This window comes from Myotis yumanensis, unplaced genomic scaffold, assembly GCF_028538775.1.
Source record: "Myotis yumanensis isolate MYYU_CA2020_CCGP unplaced genomic scaffold, mMyoYum1.0.hap1 SCAF_8, whole genome shotgun sequence".
Classification (NCBI taxonomy): domain Eukaryota; kingdom Metazoa; phylum Chordata; class Mammalia; order Chiroptera; family Vespertilionidae; genus Myotis; species Myotis yumanensis.
This window is the reverse complement of record NW_027223759.1, coordinates 8124607-8149425: the sequence shown is the minus strand read 5'-3', so window position 1 is coordinate 8149425 and position 24819 is coordinate 8124607. Positions and strand designations below refer to the sequence as shown.

The 24819-nt window shown below is 44.4% G+C and overlaps 1 protein-coding gene across 2 annotated transcripts in view; it reads left to right on the top strand.

Moving 5' to 3' along the window:
• The window catches only part of SATB2 (SATB homeobox 2), a 176744-nt gene that overhangs the window by 7082 nt on the left and 144843 nt on the right, over positions 1 to 24819 (top strand). For both annotated transcript variants that reach the window (XM_070421775.1, XM_070421774.1), the window contains exon 3: positions 15773 to 15949. In XM_070421775.1, coding sequence (XP_070277876.1) covers positions 15773 to 15949 — 177 coding nt within the window. The remainder of the gene's footprint in view (positions 1 to 15772; positions 15950 to 24819) is intronic.

Here is a 24819-nt window from a genome sequence, read left to right as displayed (position 1 = left end):
TAAACCTATATAAGTAACGTATGATAACATAGTAGTTTTTACTCTCTTCCTTACATGAATGCTAAGATACAATGGCATTTTGGAACACATTTAAAGATGAAGCGTTTGACAAAAGTTGTATGTGTAACAGTTTGTCAGTGAAAAGTGACAAGTGGGAAATGACAAATGAAATGCTGGCATCATCACTCTTTATTTTGATAAAAATGTCTCAATTTGCAGTGATATAATACTGTTTCGTATTATTTCATGAGTTGTGTGAGATGCATCAGGGAAATTTAGATTTTTGTGAACGGAAAATTAGCAGCAAAACTCTCTTTTCAGAAGCTTTGGCAGCAAGTTCCTCCTCCCCCAGCTCCCCAAGAATAAGAACAGCAGTGAAATGTTGGATCTAACCCATACATTTTAACTCGTTATTTATTTTTTTTTTTTGAGAAAGAGAGAGAGAGAGAGAGAGAGAGAGAGAGAGAGAGAGAGAGAAGGAAAACTGAAAAATGGTTTCAAGTAGGAGACCTTTAAGCCTAGCTGGAAAAAAATGAAGAAGAGAGTTTGTCTTTTAGTTTTCATTCTTCTCCTTAGAGCAGCTTAGAAATAAGTGCTTTCCCTCTGCTGGCTTGGACTGTGTGGAGCCTTTCTCACTTCCAATCCCCACTGCTCTTCAGCATTAATTCAGGGTGCCAGGAAGGAGAGCTGTGCGTTCCCTTGATCTTAAAAGTGCAATGGAGGCTTGAAAATTGTCTGTGTGCTAAAAGTGGGGTTTTTATATACAAAGGATTCATCACCCTACTGCTTACGGGCAAAGTGATAGATATTTCAAGTCAAAGGAGAGGGCCCTGAGTGGGACTGCGGTCTGAGTTAAAACGAAAGCCAGTTGAGGACTTACAGATTTCCCCCAAAGGCCGCCAGCCTCCGCACTGTGCTGTTTTCCAGTTTCTGAAGGCACGTCGCTGCCCTTATTGTCAGTGATCAGCCAAACATTTATTTTCTTCTTTTACATGAAACAAGCCCCATAGCACTTCATGCTGCACGGTGTTTACGTAAAAATGCTCCATGGTGGAGTTCTCAAAATCATGGAGCTCTATAGGATTCTTGTTTTGTTTTGAAGTAACAGAGCTGTTTTGCTGTTTAATAGCGAGGCACTTAAAAACTGTGACAAAATCACCATAGCTAAGTGGCAGTGAAAGGCTGCATCAGAAATGATCTTCGACAACTGATGTCCTTTGCTCCTCATTTGCAAAGTTCTTATTCCAGATTTTTTAAAAATCTAGGTAAAAATGACTTTGTGTGGAGTAAATTGTGCCTTAGACATATTAAGCCAGTTGGGTTTATAGCATTTATTTTTTCCATTTTATAAGTGATGTGTACACGTATAAACTCGTGAGCGTAATCATTACTAGTGTGACAAATGCTTAAAGTAAAGAAAAAAGCATGAATAGAAATTTCAAGAATTTGAACCTTGAAATAAAGTTATCCACAAAATATGCCAGTCTTATCCTGTAGTAAGAATAAGCTTTACGTGTGGTTCTGACACTGTAGGATAAGACAACTGCGGGAAGTACTGAATTTCAAGTACAGTTGCTTCCGATATTATTACTAGTTGCTGGTGTGTCAGGCAAATTTGGTTCTGCCCGTAACACGTTGCCTTATCTTTGGAATGGAGAACTGTCTTAGCACAGCGGGTTCGTGAACGGTAGCCTCACATGACAAGCAAGATCAAAAAGTGAAGGGGGAAACACTGCCATTTATGAAAAATGTGCATTTCCCGTCAGACCGTGGGGCGTCCACGGAGGGTGGCACAGTGACTGAAGCGTGCACAGCGCTTAGTGACTCCCTTGGCTTTGCGGAAGGTTTGCACAGGTGTGAGAAGTAGTGACAGAGACTCTGGTTAAAGCAAGTGTTTTCCAAAGAGGGGATGTCTATTTTCTATAGAAACAGTTTGAATTTCATTATATTGAGCACAGATATCTTTTTTCTTTCTTTTAAAAGTGTCTTCAAGTTGTCTTTGTATTTGGCTGGAAAGTAAGTGTATCAGGGTATGTGTGTTGTTGTTTTTTAAATATAACTGGATAAGATTGATTTTCAAGTTTCCTTCTTTCCCATATTAAAATTGGATACTTTTATTGCATGTGTTCCAATTATTTACACACGGAAGGGAAGGCAAAATTGCTAGCTTCGTAGGGAAATGCATTCATCTCAAAATTCTTCAAATAGCCGTGTTTTCAAAATATTTTTTGGGGGGGCGGGGTTCATAGAACAAGAACTTTTCTTTGTCATAATCCAAAGAAGCTAAGAGAGCAGCATGACAAATGCCTCTTTAAGTGTCGTAGTAAAAGAAAATGACTTGCCTTGTGAGGCAGGGGAGAGTTTATGTTGTTTTGGACCCATTTCCCGAGCAGTGATCGAAAACAGATTACAATAACAATTATACAGTGGGAAGAGGCAATATCCATTTCTGTTTTAATTGAGTGAAAGAATAATAAAAACATCATTAAGAAAAATGAGGTGGACCTGTCACCCAGTGTACACATTCCGAGTCCTGAGGAAGATGCAGAATAACCGGAGTGCTTCGCACGGACTTCGCTGGGCTTTTGCCCTAAAAGCTGTTTGGGGGAGGACCCTTGGTTCTTGCTCCTCCCTGGGAAGTTGGGAGAGGAGGGAGCCCTGGGGAGGTGGTTGCTTGGGAGATATTAAAAGCGCTCGTTGATTGCCCAGCGTGGCTCAGTGGTTGAGTGCCAGCCTATGAACCAGGAGGTCACGGTTCGATTCCTGGTCAGGGCACAGGCCCAGCTTGCAGGCTCGGTCCCCAGTGTGGGGCGTGTAGGAGGCAGCCAATTGATGATTCTTTCTCATCATTGATGTTTCTGTTCTCTTTCACTCTCCCTTCCGCTCTGAAATCAATCATTATATATATATACAGTGCTCATTGATTTTTGTTTTCATATACATTGCATTTTCTTATATTCTGCCTGAGGTGTAACTATCTCCTCTTTTTTTTTTTAACCTTTGTCAATGGAAGTCAGAAGTAATGAATGTCCCTCTTGTTATAGAGCCCTGCCCAGGAAAGGTGAGGTGTGGTCCCTGGGCCTGTTGCTCCTCCTCTGGCCCCCATAACCAGGCTGACGGGGAGGGAGAGAGTGAAGGTGAATAATGAGCACCCTTATTACTTCTCGGCACACTAGGGGTTGTGAGGGATCCCGAGTTTCCACGTGCACTATCCCCTGACACTCACTCAGGCACACAGGCTCTCACCGGAGATGCAGGGCCTCTGGCTTCCATCTGCACTAACCGGGACCCTTAAACCCAGGATCCTCCACACCGCTGAGCCTCCAGCCTCCTTGCCCGGAGTGGGAGGGGAGCTTTCAGCAACGTGGAGACGGCCCTGTGGCCCCAGCCAACACCAGTGGCCAGTGCCCTTTCCCTCGAGGCTGTGTGTCTTACCCTGTCCAACCCTGGGTTGGAGTCTGTGGACAGTTACTGGAGAAGCGGTCTGTGCTCTGTGGTAAGAGTTGTCTCGGGGTCTGTATTTACAAAGCTTTCTGAGCGTGGCAGGAGGAAAGGGATGAGATAGGTAGTGAGCCCTTCCCGGCGGGGTCCGGAGCATCGTCCGCCTCCGAGGGGAACTGCTCAAAAGGCTTAAAACATTCAGTTCCAAGAGCCTAGTTAGTAGTGCTTTCATTAAAAACTTTTGTCCGCAAAGGGTTTTTTTCAGTTTTAACATTTACATAACCTAACAGCGTTGACGAATGCCATGAGCTTTAAGGGTCTTTTAGTGGTTCTGTTTTTTCTGGACCTTACAATTTAAACCTAAACATTAATTCTGGGTGGAACTTGGCATCGTGTCTTCTTGCCTTGGAGGGAATTTTTGTTCTACAATAAAAAAAAGTATTTTTTTTTCATACAGTCACCTTCTCCATGTCTCCCCTCCTCCAAGTAAATAGCAGCTAAATAGTCAAAGGTTTTAAAAGGGCTTATTTAGTTCAAAAGAGGGAGTGATTATTTTAGGTGAATTTAACAATTTTCCATTAGTGCACATTGCAAACTAGTGTTTTTGATATGAACAAGAGAGATCGGTGAGGCTGATAATGCAATGAAAATATTTTTCCTCTCTTTCTCTCTCTCTGTCTCTCTCATGTACTAAAGTCATGTGGTAAATTTTTTTTTATAAAATTATATTTCATGACCCTTGAAACTTATAAATCAGTTGCTTGACTTCTTCATTAGAAGCTGAGAGACATACAAAATTAGTTTACATTGACTGGAAGGAAAGGAGTTGGAATCTTTCTTTTAATTAATAAAGTGACTATTTCCCAGTATTAGTTATTTTGGAAAACATACTTACATTAGGATTCTTAAAATGATCTTTTCTAGATGTCAATGTTATGTTAAAGTTAAATTACTATAGTAATCTGATGACAATGTCATTGTGAAATTAAGAAACCAGTGCAGAAGCCCAGCAGTGATAAATTACCATCACTTGATAACCAGAAAGTGTTGGGAATGCTGGTGAGGGGTACATTCCTGGAGAAAGGCGTCCATGGAGGATGGGGCTAAGCGTGGGTACTCCCCCCCCCCCCCCAAGCTTTGCCCGCTTTCAGCTTACAACGCTCCATTCAGACAAGGTTTTGTCCTATAGGTTTGGCAGATATGGTCTTAGAAGACTAAACCCCCTTTACTATTATTGAGGACGTATAAGAGGAGCAAATTGTTCTCTGAAAGGGAAGTTATTACACATTTAAGACCCAAGTAAATGTACTTGACAGGGGTAAATAAGGCGATCCTGATTTCTTTTTTCTTTTCAAATGAATCGCCAGGTAACATTCAGAGAAACTGGCTCTGTTTACAGGCCCATTCATATCGTCAGTTTGAGCCTTAAGCACATTTTTACGGCTAACTTATAAATCTCCCTAAACTGGAGCTCACCACTGAAAGCCTGCCAATCCCGTCACAAATGGCCATTAGTTCCCCAGGGAGTTCCAGGAGGAAAAAGAACTGCAGGCAAACGCTACGACTCCAGGGAGAGCCGTTCTGCTGCACGTGTATTTTTTTTTGCCGCCGTGGCCCGACTGTCTGGGGACCCACCTGCGCGCTCAGGGTGGATACTGTGCGTTCTCCCGTGGAAACCCACAGAATCCCAATTAGCACAGGGTCAGAGTATAAATGTACCTCTTCTCACACTATTCCAAGTGGTTAGTGGAATACAAGCTGCAAAGTAATTCCCCTTGGCCCCCCAATAAAAAGATTTATAGCAGAATAATTCTCAGCTTCATAATGGGGCTGTTGTAGGGTTGTGTTTGATATTTATAAGACTGAAATACGGCCCATGTACCCAAACGAAGCATTTATTGTAAACAAGTTCACTGCCAAGAGCTTATATTCTGTCAAACATAATTATATGGGAGATGGATGTAGAGCTGGGAAGCGCCTCTGAGGGCGATGGTTCTTTCTGAGCAAGGAGCGCCCCTGAGATGCGCCCTCTTCCTGCCCTAGGACCCCTCCAGGCTGTCTGGCTCGAAGGCCGCCTCTCGTATATACAATACACACAGGCTCGCTCTTTGAAAACGTATCCGTTTGTGATCCTACTTCTGTTACCAAACTAAAGAAATGAATGTATATGCCTGGAAACTGTTAGGTAGAGTTGCTTTTACCATCTTTATGGGGATCTGGGCTGAGATGGTGCTGAGATAGAATAGCCCCTCTCACCTGGACACGAGAGAGAGGCCTGTACCACACCAGGCCTTGAGTTCACACCCGAGCCCCGGGTTCTACCCACAGAGGCACCTCCGCCTCCTTTAATGCGGGGTTGGAAAGGAGTCTTTGCCCTGTCTCTCTGTTATTTTGTGTGGAGCTTGGGAGATTAGATCTATTCTGAAACTGTTGCCTTTGGGGGGAAGGGGAGAAATGACACTCATATGCCTCATTTTGTGGCTCAGAAATTATTATAGAAAACCATTTATGAATCCAGGGGATCTGAGGGGAGTGAAATCTTTTTCAAATTGAGATGCATTATATCTGGGATTACCCCACAATTTAAAATGATGGGGTACTTTTCCAGGCCTTTTTTCTTTTTTTCTTTAAGGAAGGTCGAAACTTATTTTTTTCTTAATATTTAGATTAAAAAAAAATTTTTTTTTTTTTTTTTCAGGAGACAGGTCACTTTGGGCTTTGGTGACACTTCTCAAAGAGAGTTAAACGTGGAATAGCACTCCTGTGGCTGGGTGGATTCCTTTGGATAATATCAAGGACGAATATACGATTTTCACTGGATTTATATGCAGTGGCTTAAGAGGTTTCTTGGGTTATTTTAATACTAAATTTAGTATTTCCTTTTGGAAACTATAGACATTGTAAAGTGGGTGTCTTCAAATGGAAAAAGGAATACACTCACTTTCTCTGCTCTGTTTTTCTTAGTTAAGTAATTGCTACAGATTACACAGGTACACGTTTACTAAAGTATCTTGGAGTCCATCGGTGGGCACCCGAGTTTCCCCAGCCTATGAGCGGGTTTATTAACTTCATCTCAGTCACAGCAGTAATATCCTCCATGTTGCCATCCGAGGTCCGTGTGCCCTGAGGGGACTGCAGGACACCCTGCTCTCCACTTTCTTGCTCTCTTCTCTTTTTCTCCTTCCGGTGTCAGCCGTTCAGGGGCTCTGGCTGCTGTTGCATCTCGGTGGAGGCATTGGTGAGGGGCACGCGTGAGCGTGGCTTCTGGTGGCTGGGGAAGGGTGGCGATGGCTCCCGGCTCCGCTCGGCTATGTGCAATCTGCATTCTGCTCCCAGGGATGAAATCGACACATCTGTTAAATACCTGGCCTGTTTTTCTGCTTGAACCCTAAGCACAGCCAGTAAGATTTCCTTTTGTAAGGGAGAAATCCTTTTATTTTTTATGATAAAAACTTTACCTTTTCAGGGTTTTATTTGATAAAAAAAAAAAAAAATCTCTCCACTCTCGTATGATTTCCTTTGGGACTTTGCACCAGTGTTTGAGCTCAATTTTTAATAATTTTGGTGAGTTAACCTCCCCAAAGAAAACACGCCTGTGCTATGAACCATCCCCACTAGGAACCTGGGTAGTCTTGACTTATTGGCAGTGAGTGCTTGGTTCCTTTATTAATTCCTGGCTGCAGAACCTCAGCGCAGCCAGCCTTTCCTTAACATCACACTCGAGAAGCTGATCAAGGGTTTTTCCTTTTAATTGTTAAATGAAATAAAATAACATTTAGGTGGAGTCCAGAACCTGAGGTGATGAAGCAAATGATTGCATAAAGACAATTTTATCGACTCCTTTTTGATGTACGGGACTCTGATTTGCAAATTGCTTTCCAGAGAGGATCATGAGAACGAGGCGAGTGGCAAATGCATCTTCACTTAAATATTATTTTTTAAAAAATTATCCTCTGAGAAAGCTCCATAGTAAAATTCTACTTCATGGAGGACAGAACCCCGAGGTTGATGAATTAGGGTACAGTCCGCTTAACGTGCCATTGAGTCTTGACACTTATTAACATCTGCTTCTGTAACCCACTGTGAAAGGAACCCCCAAAATTTAGCGAAACAATATGCCACATGTGTGAACTCTTCTGTGATTCGCAAACTTGCATATTCTACTTTTTTCCTTAAAAACATTTTTTTAAAAAAAAATCTGGGATCAGTAAACATTTTGTCTCTCTCTCTGGTTATTAAACTTAGAATAGATGCTGCCGTCCTTCCAAGTCAGTCTTGGGTGGGCCTGCAGGTCAGCCCCCCGGTTCCCAGGTGTGCACAGGCACCGGGTACAGAGCTGCTGGGCGCTGGGGTCTCACAACAGTGACTGCCTGCCTGGCCTTCCAGGCGATAGATAAGCCAACAGGTTCCGTCACCAGTGCTCGTGCACAGCCCGGGGTCTGGTGTGCGTCCCCCCGGAACGTGGGGCGCGCTCCTGAGCCCACTGTGCGGTCATTTCTGGGACATTTCCTGTCCGCTGCTGCTCGATGCAGTGCCGTCGGGCCGACGTGATGTGGACAAGCTCAGCCACTGGGGAGTCACGGGGAACAGACAGCGCTGGCACCACCTATGAATGATGCGATGAATGTCCCCCTGGATGAGCATTGGGTGACGGAGCCAGCATTTACTGTGGGCCTGCTGTAGGTCGGCTCAGGGGCGCGGGGAGAGGGGGGACTGAAGGAGACTTATCTGAGTCCAGCCATGTTGGAGGAGGGGAGGCGGCCCTGTCATTGGCTAACGGGGCATGTCTGTCATCAGGGACTTAGTGCCTTGGTCAGGCTTGCTACGGCCCAGCTCCCAGGGGTGGCCCAGGTACACGCTGTGCCTCCCGTGCGCCTGTGGAATCCCGCTTTGCAGATTGCCAGGCCCCCGGGACCCTGCCACCACGGAGAGGATGGCCAGGCCTGGGGTTGACCCTCAGCCTTCAGAGCTGGCTTCGGGCGGAATGGTGATCTCAGCCCGAATGGGCCTGGAGTCCTGGTTCTGGAACCCCAAATCCATCTTCCTTCTCTGCCACCCTTACCCCAGTTTGAGACTTCGGGGTAACAAGTGAGAAGAGGACCGGACTTCACCCGCCAACCCCAATCCTCGGTCTGCTTTTGTTCTCATCTTCCAAAGTTAGGGTCTACCTCGGGGTCTGAAAGGCAGCTTCTGGTGTCAGTAGAGGGAACTCTGAGAGTAAAATATTTCTTGATCACATCCCCTCTGCACCCCCGCCGCCCCCAACACCACCAAGGAGCCTTCTTGTTGAAGCTTTGGTTGGAGGCCTCCTCTTGAGATACGAGCCACCGGGGTGTGGAGGAGCAGGAAGTCTAATTTCTGCACATCCATCTCCTTTTGTCCCTTCGAGGGATCGTTAGGCAGAAAGCTCCTTCTCCATCATCGTAGGATGGCCTGTTGCTTCACCTGGGAGCCACCCAGGCCTTTAGCTGTCCCACCTCTGCCTCGGCTCCTGCTCCCTCCTCAGTAAGAGTGAAAAACAAGACCACCGCACAAACAAGTGAACGCATCCTCCGTTGAATCCGTAGTTCCCAAGCAGAGGATGCAGAGGAACCTTGGGAAGTGGACATCTGGTCCGCCTGTGGGTGGCTCCCTTGTCCCCTAAAGTGGTTGCTCTCCCCCATCCCAAGACTGGCTATAACATGTCTTTATTTCATGACCTGAAATTCTTTCCATCGGCAGTTAACGTGGGATACAGTGTGTTTCTTTTACAATGGCGATATATCTAAGGAGATTAAGGCCCGACTCAGGGGCCAGACAGTGAGGTCCAGCATTTTTTATCTCTGGAACTTTTGAGCTCAGCCCCTGGGGGAACCATGGAATGTGGCGCCTCTGGCTGCGCTGGCTCCAGAGGTTGGGTATCTGGGAGAGAACAGATCCATTGGATTCATTTGGAAATGTTGGCTGAGACTCCAGGGGAGAGATGAGGGACACCAACCGTATTCTCTCTTTCTGTCTTTGGTTGCAATTCTTGGTGCTCAAACTTGCTTTCATTATTGGAAGGAAGTGTGTAGAGGTTAATATTGGCAAGTTATTTCTCTTGACTGTGTGAATATGATTGTGTGTGTGTGTGTGTGTGTGTGTGAGAGAGAGAGAGAGAGAGAGAGAGAGAGAGAAAGAGAAAGGGGGGGGGGCTTATATAGCAAGTAAGTGGTTGTTTTGTTTTTCCAGAAAATTTGCAGTAAGAAATGATAGCTGCCACCCTCACTCGCTCCTCTGCCAGTCCCTGGAAGACCCTGTGCGACACATGCGATTTACTTGGCGGAATTGGCTGGTGTTTCAGGGGTTCTGTGATTCATTGATGGTGGGGGTTGCTGAGTGGGGTGCTTTTCTCTGGGTTCAGTTTTGTGCAAAGAGCAGGCATGGGAAGCTCCGCCCTGAAGCCTTTGCAGTCCTCACTTAGCCCTGGGACCTTCTCAGGTGATAGAACCAGATATACTGGCAGCCACGCGGAAGGGGCGGGCCCCATCGTTGCCTGCCTTCTTCGAACGGGTGGTGGCAGGAGCCCTTGGAAAGAGGGGAGGAGAAGGGCTAGCCTCCGGTCATCTCAGACCGGCTCCTGTCATGCCGGCGGCAGGTCCGAGCCTGCGGGTGGACCCAGGACCTAAGGGGCTGGGTAGGAGGCTGGAGACCATGCTCACCCACATCAGAGTGTGGCCCTTGATTGGAGCCTTTCTTTGTGACGGACTGAAGGTTGGCGACCATGTTTGGTTCCTCCTCTAGGCCCAGCACAGGGCCTGACCTGCGGTAGGCCCTAAGGTGAATTCACTTACAAGCAATGCAGGTCACCCCTGGACACAGCAAGTGGTGAAGGGTCCTCTACGAAAAGGCCACGCCTGTAGCTTTCTGTGGGTGTGGGTTTGGGAGTGCTGTTTTTGACCCCCAAGAAAGCAGAATGCTTGGGGTTTAGAGGTGGCTAACCTGAATTGCTCTTCTTTTGCCTCTCTGGGTTTCTTTGGGCATGTTATTTAGTTTCTCATTTCAAAGAGGAAAGGAGAGGGAGAGAGAGATAGAAACATCAGTGATGAGGAGAGAATCATTGATTGGTCCCCTACTGAGGATCGAGCCCACAACCCCTGCATGTGCCCTGACTGGGAATCTAACCGTGACCTCCTGGTTCATAGGAGGTTGACCCTCAACCACTGGGCCACAGTAGCCGGGCAGTTTCTCACAATTTTAGTTACCTCATTTATTAAAGGAGATTAAGAATAACCCTCTCACGGGGTAAATGTGGGGAGGGGATATGATAGAGTGCTTGATGAGTTAGGAGCTGCTATGCGAAGGAGCGGTGGTTTTGTACCCTAACTGGCGTGGAAGGCGTGGAACCCTGTCGTCTGCTGGACCTTGCATCTTTCACAGTGAGGCTAGGCCCCAAGCGCTGCAGGGTGCTTGCTCCTCAGGCCCTTTCGTGGCAGTGCCGTGTCATTTCTGGAACGCTGTTGTTGTTCTTTAAAATGAAGGAAGGGGAAAAAAGCCTTTCCCTAATTAGAGAAGCTGGATTAATAGAGTTAGGAATACCGTAGCCTACAGTTTGCTTGCTGATACAGAGAAGACAACATGCTTGGTTTTGGAGTTTCACCAACAGGACACCTGCCCTCAGGTCTCCTACGACCTGGAACACAGAGGCATGATGACCGAGGAGCATTCAGAAATGCTCATGACAGTCGTTCAGTTTCCTAGTTACCATTTCTCATGAATTTATCCTGTGTCAGAAAGCCATTGTATGTGCTGGTGTTCGGCAAATTGCTTAGAGCAGCTCTGTCTGATAGAAAAAAACAAACAAACGAGATACACATGTAATTTTAAATATTCTAGTAGCTTTATTTACTTATTTTTAATATATTTATATGGGTTTCAGAGAGGAAGGGAGAGGGAGAGAGAGAGAGATGGAAACATCGATGATGAGAGAGAATCATAGATCAGCTGCCTCCTGGATACCCCACAGTGGGAATCAAACCGTGACCTGGTTCATAGATTGAAGCTCAACCACTAAGCAACACTGGCCAGGCTCTAGTAGCTTTACTTTAAAAAAGTTAAAGAAACAAGCGCAAATAATTTAATGATGTTTTATTCAGAATATTATTTCTGTTCCAGTTAATTTTGATTATTCACGGTGTATTTATTTTTTGCTACGAAATCATTGAAATTGAGTGTGTGTTTTATACTTACAGCGCATCTCAATTCAGGACTAGCCATATTTCAGGTGCTCAGCAGCCGCATGTGGCGAGTGGCTGTTGAATTGGAGAGGTGCTCTTACCACCGTTACCATTTGGCTATTGGGCACGTTGAACCTGTTAGGCCATTATTATTTGCATCTTATAAAATCTGGCCACTCAGTGATTATCAGTAATATTTTTATTACGAAGAAATGCTTTTTAGTAAGTATCCTGAGTATTGATTATGGGACCCTGAAAAAAAATTATTGGTCTCTCTCTCTCTCTCTCTCTTTTTTTTTCTCCATAAAATGTATGAATGCTGATTTTGAAAAAAAGAAAAGCAGATAGCTTCCACCGTTTGAGGGTTGTCAGACCATTTAACTAGGCTGCATTGTTTATTCCTCACAGCAGCTCTGGGATGCGGATATTATCATTTGCGTTTTGCTAAGCGGAACTTGAGGTCAAATACATGATTCCAGGTCATTCTCTCAGGGAAGGAGGGACAGTGCCAGGATTAGATTCCAGGTTGCCTGCCTCCTGACTCCGAGCTTAGTCACCCCATCTCCCACCACCTCCCTCCAGGTCTCTGTGCCCATGGCCGGGCGGCGAAGCGCAGGTGGCTCTTTCTAATTACACACCCCTCAGGAATCACGTCGCGATGCCAATGGCACTTTGAGCAGAGCCACTACTGAGAGTTGGGAAAGCATTTTTCTAGGAGAGAGAGAGGGAGTCCCATGCTTATCTTGCCTCTATGACAACAGATTCACCATTTAGCCCACTCGGCAGAACCACGTGTCATTTTTTCGAATGGCTGTGGCTCTGTGCCTGTCCCTGCATTAAACTCCCGGCTCCCCTCCCACGATTGTAAAAGGCTTAGTGAGGCTTCCGACCCAAAGGCTCAAAGGTCTCCACTTGATCTTCTGGAAATGGGTCTGTGCTACAGTCAGGAAAATAAGGCCATGAGCGCTCGATGCAGGGCTAGGGCAAGGGTGGCTTGTTTCTTCCTGGTTATTTCTCAATTTTGTTGTCAGAGCATTTTAGTTTTACATGGCTGTTCTTTTATTGGACTTCTCTTTTAATTTTTCCCATTCTTAATTTATTTTTTGAAGTGCTTTCCAAACAATCTCTATGTTTTCATCTGTTGCCACTTTTTCCTTCTCTTTCTTTTTTTCTCATTTTGCCTGGAGAGAGTGGAGGGACCAAACGGATAAATACCTTTTTATGGAATATATTTCTACACATTCTTTTGTCATCTCCCCACCCCCCACGGAGTTGCTATTAAAGGCTTTAAGAACCTGGATGTTAATTTTCTTCTTCCCCACAATTGACCTCAATTGTACTATTTTTCATCTCTCTTGTCATTGTCACTAGAAATTGAGCCTGTTTTTCCTGTCGTCCCCTTCTTTTGTAACGGTTGTATTTCAGTGTAAAAAATTCATAACTGTTTAGAATGATGAAATCCTAGGGAAGAGGTACATTTTTCTAGGGATTAAATATAACCTGTTTATGATTTTCTTTGGGATCTCATACATATGGGCTTCAGAACAAGCTTATTATCACCCTCTCCTGGTTAATATTGTTTTATTTTACAAATTACCTCAAATCCCTTGTTTTTGTTTTTTCTTTCTGACAAAGTAGGTGATGCGTGTGAGGGATGGGTGTTTGCCCTCTCACTGGGAGGGGTTATGGTTATCATGTCCGATAGCAATTGCTTCCTTTAGTCACTGAACTAAAATGTTTAGGAAGGATTTCGGTCATTGACACTTCCAAAATGTAAGGCCTTACATGGAGTAGAGCCCTGTGCTCTGATGCTGTATTTCATAGTGAGCTCATTGAACTATTAATATCATTTTTAAGAATTAATAGGGTCTTAAGTTTTCTCAATCGACCCTACACTTGAGGAGGATTTATGGTTCCTAAGTAATGGCTACGTAATAGCTCCTGGAGCCCCTGGATTCATGGGAAGGTCTTATCTGTGATTCCCAGGTGCGTGACACTCAGGTGTTGGCATTAGGAACTGCACATGGGCTGTCAGTGTCGAGAATCACGTACATACAGGTATTAGTGGTGAGGTGGCTTATGGCTCCCCTGACTGCATGGCCCCATGTGTGCATACATTGAAATCTTTAAAAATAGAAATCCACCTGCTTCCTCAGACAGAGATGTGAGAGCTAAAAGGTCTGAAAGGGGGCTGTTCCTTGCCGGGAGGGCCTCTCAGGAGTGGGTCCTATAAAATGTTGTTATTCTTGCTTCAGAAGATTTTACAGCCCCTGCAACAGCATTGAGGGCAGCAGCCAATCAGACTTGCTCTCACTGGGGATACGTGGCACACAGTAGGTGTTCAGGGGATACAGATTGGATACATGAATGAGATAATTTGAAGGACATCTAGTTTTTACTATTCATTACATGTCTTACTTACATTTGGGAATACACTGGGCATAAATAAATAAGCATTTCTTTAAAAAGGTATTTTTGCAAGGCACCCGGTGGCCAGGCTGCATTCTCTTCTTTGTCTGGGACAGTCAGTCTGCTCCATCCTTATTTCTTGTTTCCCATAAATCCGCCCCATCGATGGTGCATTTGCTCTAAGCAGTACGGCTGCTTTGCTGTTCTCCAGAGTGAACACTGAGTCAGTCGTCGTCCCAGGGATGATACGGTGTGACTTGTTAGAGTGTTGTGCCGGCTTAATAACAATTACCCCGATCTCTAATGATAACAGTTCCTAATGAGTGTTATTATTGTTAATAAGGATTACACTTAATAATGACACCCAATACTTAGTATCTTTAATAATAATAATTAGCACCTGGGAACCAGTTGTGCCTTTGTATTATCTTCAGAACAAAAATCTGCGAGCTGGTCGTTGGCGGAGTGTCTGCTGCCACCCTCTCTGTCCAGATCAGAGTGAGTCAGGCTGCCAGGGTCCGGCCACAGGGAGGGGCTTTGCGCACAGCTCCGACGCCCTCCGCACGGCATTGCCCAGAGGTGTCACCTTCAGCGTGAGGGGCCTTCACAGTGACACTAACCCTCCACCTCCCCCTCTCTCCACCTGCCCACCATCCTTCACAACTGTCGATTTTTCTTGCACAGAGAGAAGATCCAGAGCCCATTGTTAGTCCATAACACGCTCATTTGTGTAGGTCGCATGGGACAGAGTCCATGTTTATTACTTGTATGTTGGTGAAACTTTGATCTTCTTATGCCTTGGCTATGTTTAGATATAAACTCCTGTACAACTTTTTTTTAAAAAATAAAAAACAGTTTATAAAAACCTTTGGCAAATTAAGCATTTTCTAGCTTTTCACACTTTGATACAAAGCAGAGAAATATTTCAGTGACAACAGATTTCAACAGATTTTCAATGAGACTAATTTGCTTTATTCTTTGGGGGAGTTTACTTCTTTTCTCTGAAAACACAAGGGACAGTCCCCTTCTACTGGTCACGGGTGTTGATGGACAAAAATCATAATTTTAAAGAGGACAGAGTCTTTTTATTTCGATGTATATTGTGACCTAAGCTCACCGTCAGTTAGGACGTTCATGGACGGGTTATTTCAGGCTCATGGATGACCTATTTATCAGGATTCAGGAACATAAAATACACAGGAGAAACGTCTCTTACACGCCTTTTGACGTTCGGGTACATGGTCACACAATGGCACAGGCCCCGACGTCGAGCCTACCGTCCTACTGGGTAATTTACAGCACTTTCCGACCAAAGCAGCTCTGACCTGAAAATAGTCCTCCTGGTTGATAGTTAATGATAAAACCGTAGACTCGAAGGGGAAGGGTGCGAGGGGCCCGCAGGTCGCCTGGACCTCACCTATGTGCCACCAGGGAGCTCAGGTCGCAGGCAGCACTCCGCCGATCGACTGGTGCGGCCCCCCTTTTCATGACTAGAGTCGGAGGCCTTCCCCCGGGGCCCGGGGCAGTCCGGCCGCGGCCCGAGAGCAATGAAGGAGGGGGGACCCCCAGCTTTCCCATTAGGCCCATCTGACTGAGAGGCTTGTTTAATCTAAACCATCACGGATCACAGATGAGTGACTTTTACGACTGTCCCTTCCCTTCTCGTCCTGGTGACAGAGACGCGCTGGGTAATGTTTGCGTTTTGCTCTTGCCTCGTGTCCCCGCAGGGCTGATGATTCCTGTCTTCTGCGTGGTGGAGCAGTTGGACGGCTCTCTCGAATATGACAACAGAGAAGAACACGCCGAGTTCGTGCTGGTTCGGAAGGACGTGCTCTTCAGCCAGCTGGTGGAGACGGCGCTGCTGGCCCTGGGCTACTCCCACAGCTCCGCCGCCCAGGCCCAAGGTATCATCCCCTCCCCTCCGCCTCCCTGTTGTCTGTCGTGATGTGGGGGAGATTGTGTTCCCCGAAGTGATTCTCCAAACACGGGTTGGAGGAGAATGGTCAAATTGAGCATCTTTCTCAAACAGTGAACAGCAGAATATTTTGAGCAGAGTCTTTTCTAAAAAAAATGTGTTTTTATTGATTTCAGAGAGGAAGGGAAAGGGAGGGAGAGATAGAAACATCAATGATGAGAGAGAATCATTGATCAGCTGCCTCCTGCACGCCCCACACTGGGGATCTAGCCTGCAACCCGGGCATGTGCCCTGACCGGGAATCGAACCGTGGCCTCCTGGTTTCATAGGTCGACGCCTAACCCCTGAGCCAAGCTTGCAGGGTGGAGTCTTATTTTCTGGTTGCTTTAGGAAAGATTGGACCAGCACCTCTAGAGCCACCCAAACCACCTTGCATTTCAAAGTGATCATCCCACGGTGTGTTTGATGGTTTGTTTTCCATTGATAACCCTGGTATTTTCTCTGAGTCCCCGGATGGGTATGTTTTTGAGCTGGTGCTGAGGTGTTTCATTCCTAACTTGCCAAACTTTAGTACATGATTTATAAGCGCTCGGTTTTAAAAATGTATTTACTGCAACTTCCACACTTTACAATCGGCTTTTAATTAAGTAAGAAAAAAAATGGATGCATCTGACTTTTGTGTCTTTGAATACTGCGCTGTAGTTTTGATGTAATCCATTCATTAAAAAAAAGAAAAGAAAATCTCAGTGTCATTGTGATCAATCCCTCTTACCTAGTTAATTGAATATTAAAGTTGCATCAGTATTTCAGCGTGATTGTGCGGCTGGGAGCCCATTGTGAGCCTGGGCGGCCGCCTTCTAGGCAGAGCCCATTGTTCTTCCTGCCAAAGGACTGACAAAACAAATAACAACACAAACAGCCCCCAAACCTTGAAGAATAGAAAAAATGTTTTTGACTCAATGGAATGATTATCCTTGTTTTCCAGCTGAAATGACTGAATTGCATAGTTTACGATAATAGTTATAACTAGAGGAGAGAAACCTATGACTTCTGGGGTTTGTGTTATATCCCAATTTCCTACATATATTCCTATAAATTACCATCTTCACACGTGCGGCTGTGCCAAGGATCTTGGCTATTTTGTGTATGAGTTCGTTCCTCTTCCAAAAATGCCTAGGAGCTATCAGTCAGAACATCTATTTATTCAGATAAGGAAACCAGGAGAGATTAAGCTATTTATGCAAACTAACAAATATGGTGACCAAGGACATGGGATTTCAGTGATCAAGCTCTGGGCTCTGATTTTGTGAGCAGATCAGTACCTTAAAAAATGCTGTTGTGAAGTATCTAAATTCTATCTTAGTTCTCCCAAAATAACAGCCCTTCCGAAACTAGGGGTCCAGCATGTTGGCTTCTGGTGAGCCCAAGTGCATTCGGAACCCCACCCAGAGCGCTCGGAGGTCCCGCACCGCCTACAGCGAATCGTGGTGTCCGGCTGCTGTTGCCACAGCAGCTCAGTAAAGGATGATTCCCTTCCTTTCTCTCAGGACTTTCCTTCTGGTGTGAAGGATTCAAGATGTGATCTGGAGCAAATTGCATGCTGGCAGCATGCTTTTATTCCGCGCTATGAAATAAAAGGGTCGCCCCCCGCCCCCCCTACCCTTTTCATGCCATTTTAGGGATATTCCTCCCTGAATGTAAAGGTCATTGTATCCCACTGCTTGCATCCTGGCGTGCCAGCTTCCTGCTTGACAGGCTATCCATCTCCGTTAGCACGGTGCTCAGCGCGCCGTGAGCTCACATGTGGAGCGCACGGCGCTAAGTGGCCAAGATTTGATTCTTGGCACGGGCTCCGGGAAGGGGCGCGCAGGAAATGGGCACCGGGGAGCCACACGGTGCCATTCAGCGATGTGAACCGAGAGCCCTGCACCCCCAAGTGCGATGCACTAGTAGGAAATGCTAGTCTACAGCGGGGGAGTTAAACCGTGGGCAAGTCAAAAGCGAATCTCCGCCTCCCCAAAGTGGGTGAAAACCCTGGTTTAAAAAACACGAACTATTACACTATTAAAAAAGCTGAATCGCTGTTCTGAAGGAGCCCGAGATCACAGGTTTACTTCATTTTGTAGGTGAGCAGAGGTTTCATCACTGCGCCCTGTACTGTAACCTCGCAGAGGGAAACAGAAATCACGGTGTGTTCACTTGGTTTTAAATTAGGCTCCTTGGTCTCTGCTGTGGGTAAATAGGAAAACTTAGAATTGTTTGCTTTGAGATGAATGTGTTAGGTCTTTGTTGTCATTTAGATCCTCGAGGGTCTGCAGTTTGCTGCTTGTTGGTTATGGAGCAAGCAGAGAGCATGATGGGACAGGTGGTCCCTGTGCGGCCCGGCAGCAGAGTGGGAGGAAGCTGGGGGAGGCAGCAGGACAAAGTATGGCCTCTTATTCGAGGCCTGAGGTTTCCTGTCTCTCATTTTTTGGTTTGTTTTGTGTTGGTTTGGGTTGTGAGTGTTTAGGTAACGCCCCCCAGGGGTGGGGGAGGCACCAGCAAGTCATCTGCAGCCTAGGAAGTACCTATACCAAGCGGAGCCCTTCTTCCTGGGGGCAGAGCTAAGCTGCGTGGAGAGCGGACTCCTGGCACCTGCTGTAAAACTCGAGGCTCCTGAAGTGTGATTTTCATGTGGACGTGACCAGAAAAGAGTTTCAGTATCGGTTGGGCTAGTATCCCGAGTGCCTTTACAAGAGCACGTGTCTCCGCAGGGTCCTTATTTTGGAGGGATGCTCAGGTCCCAGCACAAGGGCCTGGACCCATGCTCCCGGGGGTGTGGGATAGTCAATGTCTTTTTCTTGTTTTCAGGTTGTGATCCAGCATCTATATATAGTCCAAGTTTGTGGAACTGCTGTTGGGGACAATAAAAGGAGCCTGATAGTAGATTTTCTTTTTCTTATTTTCTATTTTTCTAGTTTTATTGATTTATTTAAGATGTTATTTTTAAGTCGACAGGATCACAGATGTCCCTTTGCCCACCGCCAGCTTCACCAGCACTCCCACCCCTTCCGGATAGTCAGTTTCCTTTTCGGAGAGGGCCCTCCCTCTCAGAGGTTGTATTCATAAAGAATATTTACTTCTAAAGGATGAGAGAAGGTCCACCAAAATGGAATTCAGAGATTTCCAACTCCCACCCCTTCCCCTTTTTAATAGTAACCTTCTTTATTTCAGACCAGATAGTGGCACCCAAGGGAGATAAAGGCACAGGATGCCGTCATAAATCACGGGCACTAGGCTCCTAACTTACCCAAACCCGCACTTCCCAGCACACATGCCAGCAGCTGTGAGTCTCAAGGATGGGAGCTACAGGATGCATCTGATCTGCTGTTTTGCATATGCAAAACGCTGATGCTGGCAGGCTCTCTGCTTTTCCCAGAAGAGGTGGGCTAAGGTGTAGTGAGCAGCAAGGACATTTCATATGGCACAGTAGGCTATGAGTCCGCGTCTCTCAATCCAAGTCTCTTGGAAGAGGAATGTGAACATAGGGGACTGCTATGCAGAAACCCCCATCCTCTTTCCCCACTTAAACTCTTCACTCCATTTATTCTTCTCCCTCCCCCTCCCATTTCCTCCCCGCCCCTTCCCTTCCCTCCCCTCCCTCCCCCACTACAGTCTTAATTATATAAAATTTCACATATATGCATAGAAAAAAAAGGACAGGAAATACATTATGTCAACAGGGTGGATTAAGTGGGATTTTATCTTTTTTTTTCTAATCAGAAAACAATGTATAAGTATGAAATTCTACTTCATGAATTCTTCTCTGAAAAAGTAGGAAGTTTCTACCTTATTCCCCAATTTTGATCATCAGTTCACGTTATCCCTAACTTATCTGTAAACGTGAAACTTGTACATGGTACAGATGCATTTCTCTTGTTTTATTCTGTTTAAGATTTTAACAGTCAGTAGGTCATGCTCCTATGATGTATAAACCAAGGCATTTCTTAGCGTCTTCATAGTTCTAGGTAACACTAATTGAGCAATTACTATATGTCAGACACTATTCTAGAGATTTACATTTACCAAGTAATTTAATTTTCACAACAGCTCTTTTCAGTAAATTATGTTTCCCATTCCACAGATGAGGAAACTGAGGCAAATGAACAGGGGCAGTAACGTTCCCTGTGGTACAGGACTAGGGGGTGGAAGACCCACGTCCAGACTCAGGGTCCTTCCCCCAGGCTGTCCTGTGACAGACGTGGTCACTGGGAGTTTAGTTTAGTTTATATTTCTTAGATAATGTTAAATTATGCATATTTCATTTCTATGATGCACTACATAGAGATACTTTTTCAAGGTAAGCAAAACATACCTCCTTAAAAACAAATAAGTAAATAAAAAAAAACCAACCTCACAGAATTAATGTCTATTGAAGGTTGTGTGCTTAATACACAAATCTTGCTTATGAGGCCAGGATGATTCCTGATATAAAAAGAAAGCATATTGCTTAGTGATTCTGATCTTCAGAAGTCATTAATTCAGTAATATTAAGTGCCTACCACGTGCCAGTCACTTTTCTAGGTTCTGGGGGTGAAAAACTGGAAAAAAAATATCTTGCATTCATGGAGCTTACATTTGGTAGTTTACTTACACACGAAGAGTGGAGTGTAGGTTATTAGTTGATTTTTGACCCTCCGAGCTCAGAAATATCAAATACTGAGGTTCAGAGAATAGAAGTACATACAAAATTTATTTATAATTTTGGTGCTAATTTATAATTAAATAAATAGCCCTGGCCAGTGTGGCTCAGTGGGTTGGAGTGTCCCCCCATGCACTGAAAGGTGGCAGGTTTGATTAAGGGTCAGGACACATCCCTAGGTTGCAGGTTTGATCCCCCATCCGGGTGTGTGCGGGATGAAGCTAATCAGTGCTTCTCTCTCACACTGATGTCTCTTTCTCTCTCTCTCTCTCTCTCTCTCTCTCTCTCTCTCTCTCCCCCTCTCCCTTTCCCTCTCCCTCTCCCTCTCCCCCTCTCCCTCTCCTTTCCTCTCTTTGAAAGATCAATAAACAAAGACAAAACAAAAACAATAAGTAAATAGAATAAGACTTAAAACAAAAATAGTAAGGATATTTATATAAAAAAGGAATGGCTTAATTTTTTAATATTTATTATTTTATATAATATTTATTAGTATAAACTTTCCAGTGGACTAGCTTTGTACAACATTTTATTGGCAAGAACTTTACCAGAAGTTACTTTCTAAGTACATTTTGCCATTAGAAATGAATACACTTTCAGTTTAGATTGTTCAGCGCTTGAAATGCTCTGTTCTTAAATTAATTATTTAAGGTGTTTTATTATGGAAACATGCAAAATATGCCAAGTAGAGAGACTAGTTATTATCTGGGATTGTGAACTCATTATCGAGGATTCACAATTGACACTTTATGGTCAACCTTGCTTATTGCTGCCTCCAACCTTTTCTCACCTCCCCGCCACTGGAATATTTTACAGCTCATTCTAGACCTCATATTTTAACTACAAATATTTTACTAAGTATTTCTTGAAGATGAAGCTTATTTTATTTTTGTTTATTTATTTATGTTTATCCTCACCCGTGGATGTTTTTATTGATTTTTTTAGAGAGAAAGGATGGGAGAGAGAGGGAGGGAGGGATACATTGATGTGAAAGAGAAACATCGATCAGTTACCTCCTGTATTTGCCCCAGCCAGGGATCGAACCCACTGCCTGGGTGTGTGTCCTGAGCTGGAATCGAACCTACAACCTTTTTGGTATATGGTATGGTGCTTTAAACAACAGAGTGACCTGGCCAGGGCAAGATAAAGCTTATTTTAAAAACATAACCACAATACCAGCATGATTCTTAAAAACAAAGATAATTTTTAAAAATCTTGAAATATTCAGTCAAGGTTCAAATTTCCACAATTGTTTCATAAACTTTTTTTTAAGTGTTTGCTGTGTCGGGAGCCACACAAATCGATGTATTTATTGTGCTTGGTTGATGTGTCTATGAAGTCTTTGAATCTTGCTCATAAAAAGTTTTTCAAAACTTAGGTTTGCTGCAAATGAATGCAAAATAATTTTTGTTTTGCTAAACTTAATGGCAGTTCTTACTCTAGAACTACTGCAAATGCTATGGTCTCAAATAAACAATCAATAAGTTCAATCGTAACCTTGGAATTCAGAGAATCACTCTTTTTGAGGGAAGATGGCTGACAGTCCTCTGTTGTCTGGAGCCGAGGTCTCCTGCTCTGAAAGGTTGACACTCTCCCCATTGAACATATTTAAAATGCTCTCTCGCCTTGCCTTGCTTCTTTGGGTTCTTTCTTTGGCTCTCTCTCTTTTTTTCTACTTTTCCTTCTTTAATTAAATGCTCATGTTTGGGACACTCTCGGCAGTTTTCTCTTTATAAGGGCAATGTTGGAAAAGGTGCATATTTAGAAAATTTAGGCCTTGGAGCAAACTTTTAACAAACAAGCTGCATAAAAAAATAAAAAAAATTCTGTGGCTCTCAAAAGAGAGCTAAAAAAGCGACCCCCAAATTGCTCCTAACCAGGCTTCAATGAACCTCATTAGAGCTGGACGGGCCAAAAGGTGAAACACTGGCTGGGCCAACACAAACCTCTAACAAGCCCTATACTCTTCCCTCCTTCACCACATACAATGAAATATTCATGTATGTGTGTGAGCACATATGTTTGTCCATTCACACGGCAAAACCTGAAACACTGCTCCTGCCAAGGGGGGAAAATAATGCTTATCTTACTTCCCTGACTAATAGATACTTAAGAAAATATCTAATACAAATGTTTATAGTCCTGTATTTCTTGTATTTGTTTATATTCTTTTTAAAAAAATATTTTTATTGATTTTAGAGAGGAAGAGAGAGAGAGAAACATCAATGATGAGAGAGAATCATTGATGGGCTGCCTTCTGCACCCCTCACACTGGGGATTGAGCCTGCAACCTGGGCATGTGTCCTGACTGGGAATCGCAGCATGACCTCCTGGTTCATAGGCTGATGCTCAACCACTGAGCCATGCCGGCCAGGCCAGGCCAGGCTGTTTATATTCTTACACATATATAGATATGTAATTATGGCTCACATGAGGGTCAGCTTACGGTATTTTTGTCTGTGTAACTTTGCAGAAGGGAAGACCCTATCTGACTTGATATGTTGGATGCCTAGTGGTTGAGTAGGAAGCATTTGGTAAAAACTGCTAAAGCCAGTGTGTGTGTGTGGGGGGGGGGGGGGGGGAGGGATGTAAGGGGGGTGGGTGTCATCTCATTTTACCTCTGGTCTTGTGATTTCTACCTGCGCATTTTTTAAAAAAAAAATCACACCATTAGAAATAATTCATTTAAAAAATCTAGCTCATTATTTCTTCCATGATGAGAGAAGTGTATAGCAATGTTTTCAGATAGCTGTTTTGTTTGGGGAAAATGGCCATGATGGTAATTAGCTTTGGAGTATTTTTTAAACTGCTTAAAATCCTTCTCAGAGTTTAGGCATTCATGCCTATGACTTGGAGGGGACTTATCATTTAAGTTCTGTGTTTTGTCATTCCTGTGAAATGATCCAGGTTAAACCGATTGACTCACAATGATATGCAGCTTTTATTTACTATTTAGAGTGCGTCCCATTACAAATATATAGCTTTGTAGAGTTTTGAGTAGGAAACTGACAACCTAAAATTGGCGATACTCTGATACAGTTTATATTGTGATTAAATTTTTTTTTTATCCCATTCCCTTCCAAACTGCCTTTCATATTTTAAATGCAGGCTAGAGTCATTCAAATGCTGCAGACCCTGGTCTTTCTGTGTTTTGAGAAGATATAGCACAGATTCCGTTCAGGGAACTAATTTGGTGAAAAGTGCATTCATTAAGACACTTACAAATGCTATGGCAGAGAGCTAGTATCTTCCAGGTAGATCCTTCATATTAAAGCACTCCATTGATACAACCCTCAGTCTGGGTGCTGCCCCACCCTATTCCAGCTCTAAATAAAGTCTCTTTTGACATTCATGATAGTAAAAAATTCTTGGCCATGGAGCACTTTGTAATATGAAAATGCTTTTTAAAAACTCCCTGCTTAAAAAAAAATAGGGATAAGAGCTCTATCGTCTAAATCTTACAATTTGAGTCACTTCTTTGTGACGTTTCACAATTGTAGCGCTTTCACTTTTTTATTTTAGTGCACACCGTACATTTATACTTCGTCCAACTTTTCTCAGATACAGGATTATTGAATTTTAAAATTCTTATGGGATCTCAATGCCATAATAACCCACTCATCTGCCTCCTATCAGTACGTGGGGAGTTTATTACTTATTTAGGGAGCTTGCGCAGGAGGGAACCCTGAGATGCCGGGGACCACTTCTCTGTGTGTGTGACACAGGGCGCGTGCAGAGGAGGTGCCGGGAGGCAGGGGGAAGGCCAGCTCTCAGCGGCCAGCTGGTCACTCATGGGCACCTTGGTTTGGTCTCTGAGGTGTCAGATGGATTTCTCATGGCTGTGATGAGCATCTAAAGAGCCAGGGCTTTGAAAAGCAGTGTTTTGTTGTTTTTGGATGGCAGCTTTGAGAGCTCTGAAGAGTCTGAGTGCATTCCGTTCGCTTGCTCGAAAGCAGTGGCTGGCAACGTTATTTGTGTGTCAATGAGAAAAACACACAAAGGTTTTCCTCTGTCTGTCTGCTTCTCTTGAGTTTGGAGAAATACGTTATCTATCGCCCAGGACAGAGCAGCAAATCTGCCCTCCTGTTTCACCAGCTTGTGACTCAGGGTGGGAAGATTGCTGCGGGCTCCACGCAAACACGCAGCACCCTAGGTTCCTCCTGCTCCCGGCCAGCTAG